Source organism: Epinephelus lanceolatus, chromosome 19 (genome assembly GCF_041903045.1).
Source record: "Epinephelus lanceolatus isolate andai-2023 chromosome 19, ASM4190304v1, whole genome shotgun sequence".
Lineage (NCBI taxonomy): Eukaryota > Metazoa > Chordata > Actinopteri > Perciformes > Serranidae > Epinephelus > Epinephelus lanceolatus.
The window spans coordinates 15,297,462-15,312,098 of NC_135752.1; the positions used below are offsets into that span (position 1 = coordinate 15,297,462).

The 14,637-nt window shown below is 39.6% G+C and overlaps 2 protein-coding genes across 2 annotated transcripts; one reads left to right on the forward strand and one right to left on the reverse strand.

The window, feature by feature from the left end:
- Window positions 1–1,714: 1,714 nt before the first annotated feature.
- rx3 (retinal homeobox gene 3) lies at window positions 1,715–4,782 on the forward strand. Its single transcript, XM_033647046.2, has 3 exons — window positions 1,715–2,099; window positions 2,448–2,683; window positions 3,524–4,782. The coding sequence occupies exons 1-3, from the start codon at window positions 1,841–1,843 to the stop codon at window positions 3,977–3,979; spliced, it is 951 nt and encodes a 316-aa protein (XP_033502937.1). The 5' UTR covers window positions 1,715–1,840; the 3' UTR covers window positions 3,980–4,782.
- Window positions 4,783–6,022: 1,240 nt separating this feature from the next.
- On the reverse strand, window positions 6,023–7,708 carry grp (gastrin-releasing peptide). The gene is made up of 3 exons (XM_033647047.2): window positions 7,183–7,708; window positions 6,382–6,608; window positions 6,023–6,289 (listed from the first exon to the last, which is right to left on the reverse strand). The coding sequence occupies exons 1-3, from the start codon at window positions 7,334–7,336 to the stop codon at window positions 6,236–6,238; spliced, it is 435 nt and encodes a 144-aa protein (XP_033502938.1). The 5' UTR covers window positions 7,337–7,708; the 3' UTR covers window positions 6,023–6,235.
- Between the last annotated feature and the right edge of the window lie 6,929 nt (window positions 7,709–14,637).

Consider the following 14,637-nt stretch of genomic DNA (forward strand, 5'->3'; position numbering starts at 1 on the left):
AAACTGGTTGGTTTTTCATGAGACAGCAGCATTTCCGGGCGTGATTGTGCCATGAAGAGCAGGTATTTTAAGCCAACACAGGATTTTTTCCCAACCAGCTGCTGGCTGTAGCTTTATTTTTATCAGACGGATACAAGTGTGGCATCAATCTTTTCTTCCAACTCATAGCAGGGAACTGAATAAGCATATTTCTTAAAATGTTGAACTTTTCCTTTAAAGCTGCAATTGCTCATAATGATGATAGAGAACAGAAACTTGTCAGGGCCATAAAGTTAGGTTTTCATTTATACTGGCTCGATTGAAGCTACGTTTTTCCCTCTGCAGGTTCAGGTCAAAGCTCAGCTCCTTGGTCATCCTCACTTTTATATTTCAGATTTTGAAAAGTTGTTGAGACTGAAGGACAATGACTTTAAAATCAAGTTTGAGCTGAGACCATTTTACTGTACATACTTGCGAAACCTGCAAGACGTTTTCTGTCTCCATCGCTTCTTCATTAATAAAGGTATTGTGAACAGTGGAGGTTATTATACTGATACAGAAGCTTCATTCAACCTGTATTTGACTGTCACTTTCAAGGCTAATCGGTAGCTGAGCATTGAGCTCATGAGACGGAAACTGAATATTCAGCTTTTATTCCACATTGTAATAATACATAAATGAAAATGAATCAATTCAAACTCAAGGAAACTTTTCAGACACCGTACAGCTGAAGAACCTTGCATCAGGCTTTGCAAATCATCGTCAGAGCTCCTCACATGCAAACAAGAGAGCATCTTTAAAAATGTTTGCTGTATGCTGTACAAATAAACTTCTGTATGTGCTTGAGTCACAACTTTTTCCAGTTAGTTAGAACAGCATCCCCCCCCCCACCCCCACCCCCCCCCACACACACACACACACACACACACACACACACACACTCTGGCAAACAAAGGATAAGGTCACCTTCTGTAATTAGGAAAAGCTAAATAGTTTTAGGGGTTTTAACTCTTTTGAGTAAAATAATGTAATCCCCTTAAGCAGGATTACCACACTGCTGTCAATCTTCGTTTGCCATTAAGTGGTCATAGCCCAAAACTTATTATTGTTTGGGCTTTGTAACCCTCTTTGACTCAACACCTACAAGGCATTAGTTAAAAAACTTGTCATAGTTAAGTCTGATTTAGGAATCACTGATTAATTAATTTTTAATGAGCCTATAAAAGTATTTTATGTGTCAGAAGATGCATCACTTTTCCTTTAGGTCAATAAAACAAAGAATTCTTCAACTAAACGAAATGTCTGTTGGTTTGGCAACAATATCTTGACGCTTTGATTAAATATTAAGCTGTCATCTTGCAATCCGTGTCCTGACCAGAAATCTTGTAATTATGATTTTGTTGTACCTTAATCTGTGGGCCTAATCTTCCTCTTTTTTCACAGACTGACATGAACATGACATCTGGAGGAGTGGAAAGATGGTTTTAAGATTTATGTAAGTAGGTTTAGAGCCAGCACTGACTGATGCAGTTGAGATGGGGAGGAGTTACAGGGACGGTGTGCGCGCTGGTGCTTGCATGGGCGCACAGTTACCCCTAAATCCAGGGCCAAATCCAACAGGACGTCCCCTCTCTGACGTGCAGCGGGGGTGCCGCACGAGCAGGGGGTCTTACAGCAGGCACTACTTTAAAAGCCCCATCTGAAGATGCTCCGTATCCACTGAGCGTGACCGGCGTACTGGTGTGGGTCTTGTGCGCAACTTTTCCACTCTAGTTTGAAATTTACAACTTTACCAAAAACACAGAGCAGCAGATTTTTTTTTAAAGAAGTAATTTTACCTTCTTTTGGACTTCACCGACCAATGTGGCTCCTTGGATCAACTTCCCAAGTGATGATGATGATGGATGAGCGCCTGTCTCCTTCCGCCCGCTCCGTCCAGAGCCCGGGGGACAACCCGTCCACAGTCCACAGCATAGAGGCGATACTGGGATTTAAAGAGGACACCATCTTCCACAAGTCGGCCTGCTACAGTATGACAGAGAAGCTCCTGGTCAAAGATGCGGAGCGGAATGTAATTGTGACCCCGCTGAAGAAAAGTCACTCCTCAGAAAGTTTTGACAGTAAGTGGATTTCTCCAAAATTCAGCATGAAGTCAGACAATTTATGCGCAAAAATATACTTAAACATCTCATATTGTCTTAAGTATTAGGTCTTTAAGTTTATCAAGTTTTTTAAACTTAAGATAACATAAAACCTAAACTTATTTCTCAACAAAATCAGGTGCCATTTTTTGATAGTGCGTAAATGGTGCGCAAAAATTCTCAAAAAAGTACACATCAGCACATAAAAACGCACAAAAAAAATGTTTTACATGAAACTAGCAGAATAAGATTTAAGGTGGCATATTTAACTTTGGCTCAAAACTCAAAAACCCAACACTTTGTCTTCCCACTCTCCCCCTCCTGCAGGTGTGTGTTGTGCCAGCGGCGCCGCTGACGCCTCGGTGTGCCCGGACTCACCCGACAGAGACGGCAAACTGTCCGATGATGAAAACCCCAAAAAGAAACACCGGCGGAACCGCACAACATTTACCACCTTCCAGCTTCACGAACTGGAGAGAGCTTTCGAGAAGTCCCATTACCCGGACGTGTATAGCAGGGAGGAGCTGGCGCTGAAGGTCAACCTGCCGGAGGTCCGAGTCCAGGTACGTCCCCAAAAGCAACACTGGCATCGCCTTTTTTTACCTTATTGTGAACGCATATATTGGTCCTGAAGGCCTGCAGGCAGCAATGAGGGCAAATTTGTGTCCATATATGCATAATCTCCCAACACAAACCCTAAAAACAAATGTAACATCTTTAATAATACAAGAAAAAATAAAGGATCTTTCCAAAATGATTTAAATTAAAGGCTTATTTGGGGTAAATCTCCGGTTATTACATCAAATTTAAGAGATTAATTGGACATTTTGAAAAACAATTTGTAACACATTGGTTTAATTTGCTCACATTAACTGAAACTGTAGGGATATTTAACTTGCTATGGAATCATAAATAGATGACAAAGAAGATGACAGTTTTAGTTCTTGCAAATGAAATGCAAAAGCATTTTCATTCATTTTGGCTAAATTTTAACACACAGATCACAAAATGTTGAGCTTCAGTCATAGCTATTATCACAGATATAATATTGAAAGAAACTAAAAAACTGGAAGTTCAATCAATATCTTAAAATGTTATGTTTGTAACTACCACTAATCATTGATTATAGCATTACAATTTAATGCAAAGTGCAGTGTTTAATAGCTGAAATCACCACTTACATACCTCATATTGTCATCCTCCACATTTCTAAATATTTGAATACTTTCACATACTAATAGTATATTTTACAAAATGGCTAGATTTTCAGGCAATTTCAGCCTTGGAAGTGTTTTTCTCTTCTTCTATTTGTTTTGTATCAGCTCAGTTGCCTCTGCAGGGATGAGTAACACTGTACCTACTTTCTTTTAATTTAAAATTTAAATCCTCTTCTATCTTTCCAGGTGTGGTTTCAAAACCGGCGGGCCAAGTGGCGTCGCCAAGAGAAGCTGGAGGTGAGCTCCATCAAGCTCCAGGACACCTCCTCCTCCTCCTCCTCCTTGCTCTCCTTCAGCCGCTCTCCCACCAGCTCCCTGAGCACCAGCCTGCAGCTGGACCCCTGGCTCTCCACCCCGATCACCACCTCCACCTCCCTGCAGTCCCTCCCGGGCTTCATCACGGGCTCACAAGGCCTCCCGGGCACTTACACCCCCTCTCCTCCCCCTTCCATGCCCTCTTCCTTGCCGGCCTCCTTCCTCAACTCCCCTGCCCTGGGACACAGTCCTCACCTGCCCCACATGGTCTCCATGTGCCCCCCGCCCCCAGCGTACCACTGCTCAGTTGATCCAAGGAACTCCAGTATTGCCTCACTGAGGATGAAGGCCAAGGAACATATTCAGTCTATTGGGAAGACGTGGTGATGCTGAGTAGAGGTTAAAAATGGACATTGAAACCCAGGATGCATCGTGCTGCATCTTTCGAGGAGGTGACGTCATCCTCATGCTGACAGGACTGTTAATTTGGAAGTTTTAAAGAGTGAAATCTACAGTTGACATCCAGGATTAGAGACATCCTCTTCACTTATAAGGGTAACACTTCTCCCTATTTAGCATTCATACGCAGTAAATGTTTAATAAATGGATCATGGTAAACTATAATTAAGTATAAGCAGATATAAGTGTTTATTAATGTATTTATCCTCCTATGGGCACCCATAAGACAACACAGAAAACATGGTTCTATTAACATAAAATACATCTTCATTTGAGAATTGCTGACAAATACTGTACATTAATAAACACTTTAAATATCTTTGTAGCCACTTATCACTAAGCTATAATGTTATAAACTATTTATTAAATGTTTGCACTGTTTATAAATGCTAAACAGGGGGACTTAAAGTTAAGTGTCATCAAGCAACTAACTGAAAATCTATGAAACTAACTGTGACCTTCCTGTAAAATCCAAAACTAATGAACACCGCACATCTGTTTTTTTTTCTCTTCTACTTTATCTTCCCTGCAGTCCATGTTTACTGTAAAGTTTTACAATCATTCAGTCCCACCTCATTCTTATCCGGTGTTATGCTGCCAATATAACAGGTTCATTAGTATCCATCAGTATTTATTCTACTTTTGTACATGGAGCTACTCCTCGTTTTCATCCTTCCTTTGCTGCTTTTTGATCTGCATCATGAAAGATTTAACGAATGTGAATATTTTGTCTACACAATAAACTTTATATGTAAAAATTCATAAACAAAATCGTGGCTAATCATGTTTTCCCAAATGATTTGTGACATTTTAGACTTGGAGATTTGTCAGAAATGTCTGACTGGGTGGAAATAATGAGAGTGTTCATCAGGAGTGACAGCGACGCAAAGGTAATATGTAACAGAATAGCATCCATGACCTGCAGTTGATCTGCCAATATCACATTTATGTCAGAATATTGAAAGCGTCATTAATCATGCTGCAGAGTGGAAGTACAGGGAAGCTCAGTACACTCTAGTTGGGAAAAATTGGATACAGCTCCCCTTGGTGGTGGACTCCACTGTGTTTATAAGGTTGGGAACAATAAGCAATAAAACATGACACTAAATGCAAAGTGTTGAAGGGGAGCTATTTCATTATATCATTTCATACTGGAGTTAATTTGCAAATGCTGTCTAAAATACCCTAAGGGCCCCACATCATACTGTAAATGCAACTTTGGATCAAATAAATCCATTTAACCTCTTTATGGTATCAAGTTTCACACCACTTTACCATTTAATCATTTCATGTAAACACAAGAATGGAGGGTGTGATAAAGAAGCAGCTTAATCTCCCAGACTTCCTCCCACTTATTTCCTCTTCATTAACTCCTGTAAACTTTATCCCATTCGCTCCTGGGATTAGACTCATAATGACGGGGTGAAAGTGGCTCATACCTCTATTGTTCGCCAATCATCCGCGACAAATGAGCGAAGAGGACAGAAGAAAAAACTTTCCTTTGGCTTAAAAAAAGGATGTGTGTAACTAAATTGTTTCAATTAGCATTTCCTATTGTCTGCAGCTCCTGAGGGCTAATAATAGTCCCCGTCATCATCTATCCTAACTGTCCTAAAGACACACTGGGGTGTGTTTGTGCTTGTTATAATGAGGACAAAAAAGACAGTATCACAGCTGACTGAATGGACCATAAACTGCTTTTGTCATCTGTAATTATGATCATGTTAACTCTTAATGCTTCACCTTATTGGTAAGTTACTACAAATTTAACTACAGATGCTCTCAACATGGATGTTGTGCGCCATCTAGTGGTACAAACCTGTTATTGTACAGAGGGAGTGCGCTTCATGAGCATTATACATTGTCAAACACAGACAGTGAATGTTTGGTAAAGACAAAAAGGCCATTTGAGGTGTGCAAAGCATGATTAGAAATTCACAGTGCAGTTATCATAATGTTACTTTTATTCAGCATTCTCAGCTCATGTAAGATAAACTCATCATGTCAGCATGTAATCAGATTACTGCTTGATGTGCGTATTAGAAATCATTGATAAAATACACTTCTCATGTGTTTCCAGCATACTCTTACCAGAAAAAAATATATACAGTCTGAATATGTAGTTACAGAGCTAATGTTTAGTAGGTACTGATGACTTTGTATTTTAATTCATCTTGCATTCATTCAGGTGGAGTCATTGTCTTGCAGTTTCAAAGCCAGAAGAAGCAGGTCTGACGTCTGTAAGGGAGAAATAACCATCTTATTTTTTCCCCAGAAAAGAGGTAACATTTGAAGAATCACTGATGAACACTGATGATCCAGAAACTGACCTCTCTGAGATATTTGTCTCTGTCCTCTTCTCTCCATCTGCTGTACAGCCGAAGCAGCCTGTCTGCAGTTTGTGGCACCGTCTGTTTCTGGCTCTTTTGTTGCATTAGAGCCTCAATCAAACGCTCAGTGACCCCAGCTGTTTCTGAAGACATAAGGTAGTCACTGTCGTGGTTTGTCTCCTGCAGTTCAGGCTGGCTCTCGATGCTCTTCTTTCCCATTAAATGACCTGGGGAATGGGATGTAATGGGATGCATTAACTGCTGTGGAATAAACCTGTTTGTGGTCTGACTACATTTGATTTAACCAACTCCATCATGATATATCTGACATTAAACTTTACATAAAAAGACTCACGTTCACAACACTGCAAGCCTGAATCAAATGCAATGTATTCAGTGTATGTTACCCATGAAATAGCTTTCATATCTAAGAGGTATGTTCAATTAACTTAATTCAATTTACTCGACTGTGAAGAAAAAAAGTCTACTTTATTACATGAACAGATAACAAGTACATTTTTTAAGTTGATACACAGGTGAGGCAGGCAAATTACTGCATTATAATGGCTAAATAATTAATAAACATTTATGTTAGTGCGCTATTATTTGTTCAAAAGACCAACTAAGCATGCAGGATATCACGAAGTCCCAAATATGCTTTAATATTTTATGATCTTACGAGATATATAATTACTCTGGCCAAACTATGCTGCACAATTACCAAATAAATCTAGCAAATACAATAGTAGTTAAAAATTATAAAATCATTTAACTTCTTTAAAAATATGAAGTTTCTCTTACCTACTGCCCAGTGGTTGCCGCGTGGATACATTTTTCCCACAGCTACTGCAGAAACATCTGAGCAGTACATCATACACGGCACTGTAGCCAGCATAATAAAAAGTGGCCACACCAGTCTGCAAGTCCATGAAAAGCACACGCACACTCCGCCCATGTTATCAGAGAAAATGTCAGATCTAAACAGCGCTATTTGAATCCTCACTCGTCTTGATTTAACTTTAGAAAATCTCCAGCATAGTCGTTACTGTGCGAACCGATATCGCAGCCGAGTGAAAGGCGCTCCAGCTGCGGACCTGTTATAGTCCCGGTATGTTTGATACAAGTGACTAATGATCAAAGTTAAATGCCCGTCCTGATACAAGCTGCACGTCAGCGGGTCTTTTTAAAAGTACCAGTGATGATGAGAAAGCCGCGACGACAACATATCATCCCGAGCCTGTAATTATTATTACTCGTGTTGTTTGTCCAGAGATTACAGGGTGATAGCGGGAGGTGTCTACGTCACTGCACGGTGATGGACGCGACTTCTGAGTAATTGCTTCCGTTTCATTAGGTTGGGAAAAAATAGGAGGTATTTAACTGTAAGAAAAATTAGTAACAGCAAAGTAAAGCATCAAAATGTAGCCTATATAAAGTATTCTAATATCTAATATTTTAGCATTTTTATTTAATCAACAGCAATATATTAGATTTCATGAAGTGATCATATGTTTTGAATGCTAAATCTTGATGTATAGCTAAAGTTTCTAGTGAGTAGTACAGCTGTAGGATAAATCTGGAATAAATTGTTCAATATTTTATTCCATATTAATAGTGGAGTAGAGATGGCCTTTATAAAGTAGCATGAAACAGAAAGTATGCGTACCTAAAATGTACTTAAAGGTCCAATAGGATTTAAAGGGATAAACTGGCAGAAATGGAGCCTATATTTCTTTAGCATATATCACCTGAAAATAAAAATCATTGTGTTTTTGTTACCTTTAAATGAGCTTTTTATATAAACATGGGAGCCAGTCCTCCTCGATGGAATATGCCATGTTTCAGTAGCCCTGAACGGACAAACCAAACACTGGTTCTAGTTAGGGCCATTTGGTTTTGCATTTTTGTGTTGGTCACTATAGTTAGCAGCCCCTCTGTGACAAGCCAAACAGTGCCGATTTTTAACATGAAACTGCTTTTTTTAGTACCTGTTTAAATCACCAGCGGTCTAATTTATATACAATGAGTATGCACAAAATGAGGCCCAAAAGAGGCTTGGAATGGAAAAGTTGTGACATATAAAAACAGTCTTGGTGGGAGAAATTGTGACCCATGCTTATGAAAATTTTGGAAAGGACGAAATTGGTCACACAGATGGTGAGGTGGAAGCCTGATTGCAGAAACTGTTGAATATTTTTTGGTGCATGCCATTTTTGGCTCTTTTCTCCATGCGTACATTTTTAGTATGGATCCTTTGCATTATTTTATAATGAGACCCCAGGTCCATTTGTTTTGGAAAGGAAGAGACCACTCCCAGTTAAAACTTCCTGGATGTTAAGTTATCAGAGAAAAAAGGTGAGCACACAATAACAGATGCTAGGCTAGCAGCCCATCTGCAACAAGCCAGACAGCATCAGATAAACTGATTTGGACCATGAAACTGCTTTATTCAGTGTTTTTATCTGTTGAAATCACCAGGTTCAGTTGTTTTGAAGAGGAGACTTCTGTGAATAATTCAGCTCCCAGTAAAAATCTCTTAAACAAAGAACACTGAAGGAATTCTAACTGGGAGTTCAGTTGGCACAGAAGAAGTTTCAGTTGGTTGAACCTGCAATTCTCACCGCCAGATGCCACTAAACCCTACACACTGCTCCTTTAAAAGAATACTCCATTGATTTAGTGTTGCCCTCACCAGTGAAATAAAATCAACAGAACTAGAGATACTGTTACTTTTTTTTCTTCTAACCATTCTTATTCCTTGTCAAAACCTGGTGCCTACATTACCCACAATGCACTCAACCACAGATTTGGGTGTATTATGCTAGTAGTGGCTAAGATAGCCTCAAGCCTCAGATGAGGAGCAAAGTCTGGTAATCTCTAACTTTTTTCTAACCCCAGACCCCAAGATTTTATTTTTTCTGTCTTCGGCTCCAACTGACGCTGACTCAGGTGACATCGCTGAAGGCAGTTAAAGAAACAGCACACAGCTCCCACAAGTGCCACAAAAGGCTTTATACAGCATTTTTCTCATGTGATAATGACATTTACATGTCATGGTTAGTACCACACAGTTGTATAATGTCTTCTGTGTCCTAGAGGATATGTGTCAAGTCTAAGAAAACAACCCTGATGTTTAACAGGTTCATATTTTGAACAGAAATCTTGTGTTCCAAACAGGGCATTTACCAAGCAGTAAAGATACAATTGCTACTACTAGGCTTTTAAAATGGTGAGGCAAACCTGCCAGAAAGAAGCCAATGAGTCTGAGTCGTACCTGTATGTAAGACCAGTTTATGTTTTTATTCCCATTGTATCTGCAGGGTTTATCTTTCACTGTGAAGCGCTGTGACATTTACTGTGCTGCTTCACACGCTTACTTGCACTCATGCAGTTTTCTGAACACTGTTTTCATTTCAGAGCGGAAGAAATGACACAGAAGTATAATAACATCAACAGTGATTGCGAAGGAACATGGACAAACCATGATGCATATTTTTGCTGCAGACTACATCTGTCGTGTGCTCAATTACAAGAATTTGACAATGCAGCATATGCGTAGTCCACATCATTTATCGGTACAGTTTATTACAGTGTATTTATCCCCCTGGAAAGGTCAACAGTGTGAATTAAGCAGTCGTCAAACGCAGTGAGGCGCCCGGGCGTGTGCCTGTATGAAATTCTCATACTTGACTGATCCTTTTCATGACAGTATTGACAGACAGATTGCTGGAGGAAGAGAATAGATGAGGACAGATAAGGAGTCCACACAGGTACATAACATTTTGTGTTGAAAAGGTTGGAGGTTTCCTCTGGGTATTGTCAGGTCAAAAGCCCCACACACATCCAATATTAGATATTACAGAGTATCTCTGGCTCATAACATATCGTGTCTTCTTCCAAGGGTGACCTTAACAAAACAGGATGAGTCACTTATGGTCAAAGGGCAGTATCAGGTAGTGCCACCTGAAATATTTGTTGGTTTATTTTTAGGTAAGACAACAAGATCCTGCGTATGATCCTGCACCAAGAAAATATCTTCTTGAGAAATCACCAAATTCCAAGAATACTAAACGTACCACAGAGACAAAACTGTTTTAGGCTAATTTTTTAAAAATAATTTATGAAAATAACAATAGACTTATTTTATGTTTTATTAAAAAGCTGATAAAACTTGATATGATGATATTTGGGAGTGTTATTGAAGTTAATTTTGATCTTACACGGCTTACTTAACAAATCAAATGCGCAAGATTTCAGACGTGTCAAATACTGCACAACGAAGGTATGAACTTAGGCTGGCCGCCCACTGAGAGGCCAAGGAGCTTTTAATTATTCACCTTCTCATTCATGAGTTCACTGAAAGCCACTCAGGTCTGATTGCCAGCACTTGCTCACTTGAGACCACTGAAATGATTTCAAGCGACACAATTAAACCAGATAAATTATTAGTTAGAAAGTTTGAGTGAGTGTGATTGGTTGCGTCATTAAGCTTTTTGCATGTGTTTGCTGGTAATTATAAGTTTTAATTCATTCATTTGGAAAACCTACAGTTCTTGATTAGTATCCACTGCTATGCATGGCTTTAAAAAAGTCCATTAAAAGGTTTATTAACAAATAGATTTGATGATGCTAAAGTGACTCCAACTTCAAAATCCTGGTTTTCTCCTAACTTCATTTGTTGGGTGTAGAAACAGCAGATGGCACTGTGGGCTGAATTTAGGAGCACTCAGTCCATGTGTTTTTCTTTTTTAATTTTATATAATGAGTTGTGTTAACAACTTTAGTTTTATATTACACATGCGTATCATAACAAGTTGTTAAGATTTCCCAAACTGTATTTGAAACTGTTGATTTTTGTGACTTTACAGATTATCTTTGCAATGCATTTATGTTTTAATTTATAATTTTTATTAAATAATATTACACATAATACAATTAGTGCAATGTTTCGTTCCCTCTGGATAATTTGACGTATTTTATGTACGCCAAAGTGAACAATAAGTGATCTCACACTGAAAATCTCTATTTTGGAGTTGTGAAATGATGCCCTTTCTATTTTCTAATTATTCTTTTCAAATGTCATACGATACATTAAGTGTTCTGATGGTGGTGTCATGACTTTAATAGCACTGGCTTCATGAAAAGGAAAAAAATAGCCATTTAAAGAAAGCCTTTCATCAGAGAAGTGTCAATTAAAAGAGACAGTTTGCCATTATGAGGTCTTTGCTCTTTGTCACAGACCTCAAAAGTAGTGCTGGCTTTGGTTTGTTTTCATACTGTTCCACAAGAGACAGAGAGGTAGAGAGAATATAAATGCATACCAGGCTCAAAGGTGACTGTGCTTTTTTTTCAGAGCCGTTTAGCAATGGAGCTCCATTACTGAGGCTCTAGCCTTGTTTCCACCACGTAGTCCAGTTCAGTTCAGTTCAGTTCAGTTCACTGAAACAATTATTTTTTGGTTTCTATTGTCAAAAGTTGTGGATGGTACCAACAGAACCACTCCATTACCTCCTGTTTTTCATCACCTCTCTGTTTTTTTTCCTGGCATACTTATCTGTTACTAAAAGGTGGATCTACAAATACCATTGACTGTTCAAGAGAGAGTCTTGCTCTACAGGGAATCAGTGTACAAACCCATTTTTAAAAATCCCATCAACTGCAACACAGAGTAAACACTCCAACCTGTTCTTTTCTGGTTTGAAAATGTCTGTGTGTAACCCTGTTACGTGGATGATCAGTGAGGTGTAAACATTCCTCTGCATCGTATGTGAGGAGAAAATACAGCGAGAGCTGGACAAGGCAGTGACACAGCAGCAACCCCACTTACATTTAACAGAACTATCTGTGGTGGAAACGCTAAACACATCTAAGTTTCAGGTACATGCCCGTAAAGGTTAAGGTTCAGACACACCAAACCGTCATCAAAGAACTAGTGGCAATGAAGGACAACTGTTGTGTTGCCTAACGTCCCCTGTGTCTCTGCCAAAAAGTTGCACTTGAACACACCACAGGTCTACCAACAGCCAGCTAGCACGCACAGTCTGCAGCTGCGTGAGAGGACATAACTCTTTATAGCAGCAGGCAGCAGTATGTATTCGTCAATCAAAAAGACCCCAGAAGACCGACAGCACAGATTCAAGATGCTAGTTAGCCAGTTAGCACATTCACAACACAACCCGATGCTCAAAGAATAAAGCGTATTTACCATGAGCTAGTACACAATAACACAAACAATTACAACCACTCAATAAGTAAGGAAATAATTTTACCTGATAATGCGTTTATTTTAATCTCTCTCTACCTTGACTAGTTGTTTGTTTGCTTTCCTCACTTTTGTTTCTCCTCTCATCCACTGAGCTTTACTGCCAATCAGAGGAATTTCTCTGACAAACAAATCTGCCGCCAATTCAACATTCTGAATCGTATGAAAAACAGGCGATAAGGGCTGTCAAGGGCCAGCTAGTGCCAACGGTGTGGGACATACCATTAGAACTAGGACAACAGACACTCACAGACAGCCTGACACTGACTGTCGGCCGACAGTTAGCTTGGTGTGTCAGAGCTCTTACGTACCGGTTCTAAGGGTACTATACAGAAACACGGCTTCTGAGACTTGCAGAATCAGTGGCATTGCCTGGTCTGGACTCCCCCCAGAGTATTAAATACAAATGAAAAAGTCTAAGATGATGAAACCACTCTTTGGTTAAACTGCACATCCACACAAAGGCCATAACTTGTGATGCATGGTGGCGCTGCCTCATCTTATGGTCACGAGTCAAAAAGCCTGGGAACCACTAATATAAATGGAGCCGAAAGGCAAATACAAAAATGCCATTTAAGGCTATATCTTTGATTTGTAACCTTTGACTATACAGGATATTATGGAGATAATAGTAGGATCATGCACTTTTTACAGAGCATTTTAGATATTAACCTAAATAAGCCATGGTGTCATACAATCATATGATATAATCATCCGGAGAAAAGAAATGTACTATCTGACAGAGCAAGATTATCTGAATTACATATTTCTGCTTCCCTTAAAAGTGTTCGAGCAGCTCCTCTTGCTGCTTATAGCCGACATAAATGGAGAAAACGTGACGTCATGTGACTGTGCCTGTTAGGGGTGGGGGAGCACAGCAACCTCAGCCTCCTCCCCTGCACTGAATCTGTCACACTGTAGAGAGGCAGGAGGCACCATGAGGGCCTTTTATGATATATATGCACAAATCCAGCTGCCTTGCAGTGTATAAAATGCATTTGTGTTGTCTTGTGAATAAATCTGGCATGGTCCTTTACATAATGAAGGCTAATTAGTTTATGCTGCAGCATTCATGGCTGTCTTTGACAGGTCTGCCAAATGTATGAAGGACGGGTAGCAGGCCAAAGAGAGACAGCCTTACTCAGCTGAAAGCCTCTCTGCAGTCTCCCAGGTAGGTTATGAAATACTTGATTTCATCGTGCTTTGTTGACTAATTTACCTTCCACTTGTACTGTAATGTGACGCTATCTTTTTACCTTTGGCCTTGTTATTAATGATATTTCTGTGTCTGTACATTGCTGTGTGGGCTACATCAATAATTTAATCATGCTCATGTTTGCATTTGTGAAATAGTATGGGTGTGATTAATTCATTCATTCATTTGAGCAGTATATGTATCCTTGTTGGAACTGTCTTGTGCACTAAATAAAAACAGACAGTGGAATTGCCATCAAAGTTCACAACGCTCCCATCTTAAACAATAGAAAAGCAGACACCAGGCCATAAACTGAATAGAAATACTGGACGTAGCCACCGTGACGTCACCCTCGGTATGTGGACTCTCGTTTTAAGGCCTCAAGTTAAGCAGTTTGGCTGTCGCTATGTTGGATTTTTGAAGCCAGAAGTGACCAAAGGAGACCATATTTGGACATGAGGGTGAAGCTGGGGAGTAGCAAGGGGTGGATTTAACCAATTTGCTGATGTGATGCCTAACAGACAGCTTGCCACTCAAAGCGGCCACACCTTTACTTAGGTGTAACTTTAAGCCTTAATGAAATGTAAACTGGTGAGTTATATAAAAATGAACTCCCTGTACCCTTGTCAGGAATGTTGAAATTACCTATGGAGACTAAGACCATTTTTGTACCAGGCTGTTAACATGTTTATTTCTGCTGTAACGTTGAGCATTTTAACAGGAGGGTCTATGGGGACTGACTCGCTTTTGGAGCCAGCCTCAAGTGGCCATTTAAGGAACTGCAGTTGTTGGCCCTCGT

Coding starts and splice junctions, on each gene's coding strand:
- grp (XM_033647047.2), bottom strand. CDS start 7,336: ATGGGCGGAGTGTGCGTGTGCTTTTCATGGACTTGCAGACTGGTGTGG. Junction 6,609..7,182: donor CGGCAACCACTGGGCAGTAG/GTAAGAGAAACT, acceptor CCCATTCCCCAG/GTCATTTAATGGGAAAGAAG. Junction 6,290..6,381: donor GAGACAAATATCTCAGAGAG/GTCAGTTTCTGG, acceptor TCTCCCTTACAG/ACGTCAGACCTGCTTCTTCT.
- rx3 (XM_033647046.2), top strand. CDS start 1,841: ATGTGGCTCCTTGGATCAACTTCCCAAGTGATGATGATGATGGATGAG. Junction 2,100..2,447: donor CTCCTCAGAAAGTTTTGACA/GTAAGTGGATTT, acceptor CCCCTCCTGCAG/GTGTGTGTTGTGCCAGCGGC. Junction 2,684..3,523: donor TGCCGGAGGTCCGAGTCCAG/GTACGTCCCCAA, acceptor CTATCTTTCCAG/GTGTGGTTTCAAAACCGGCG.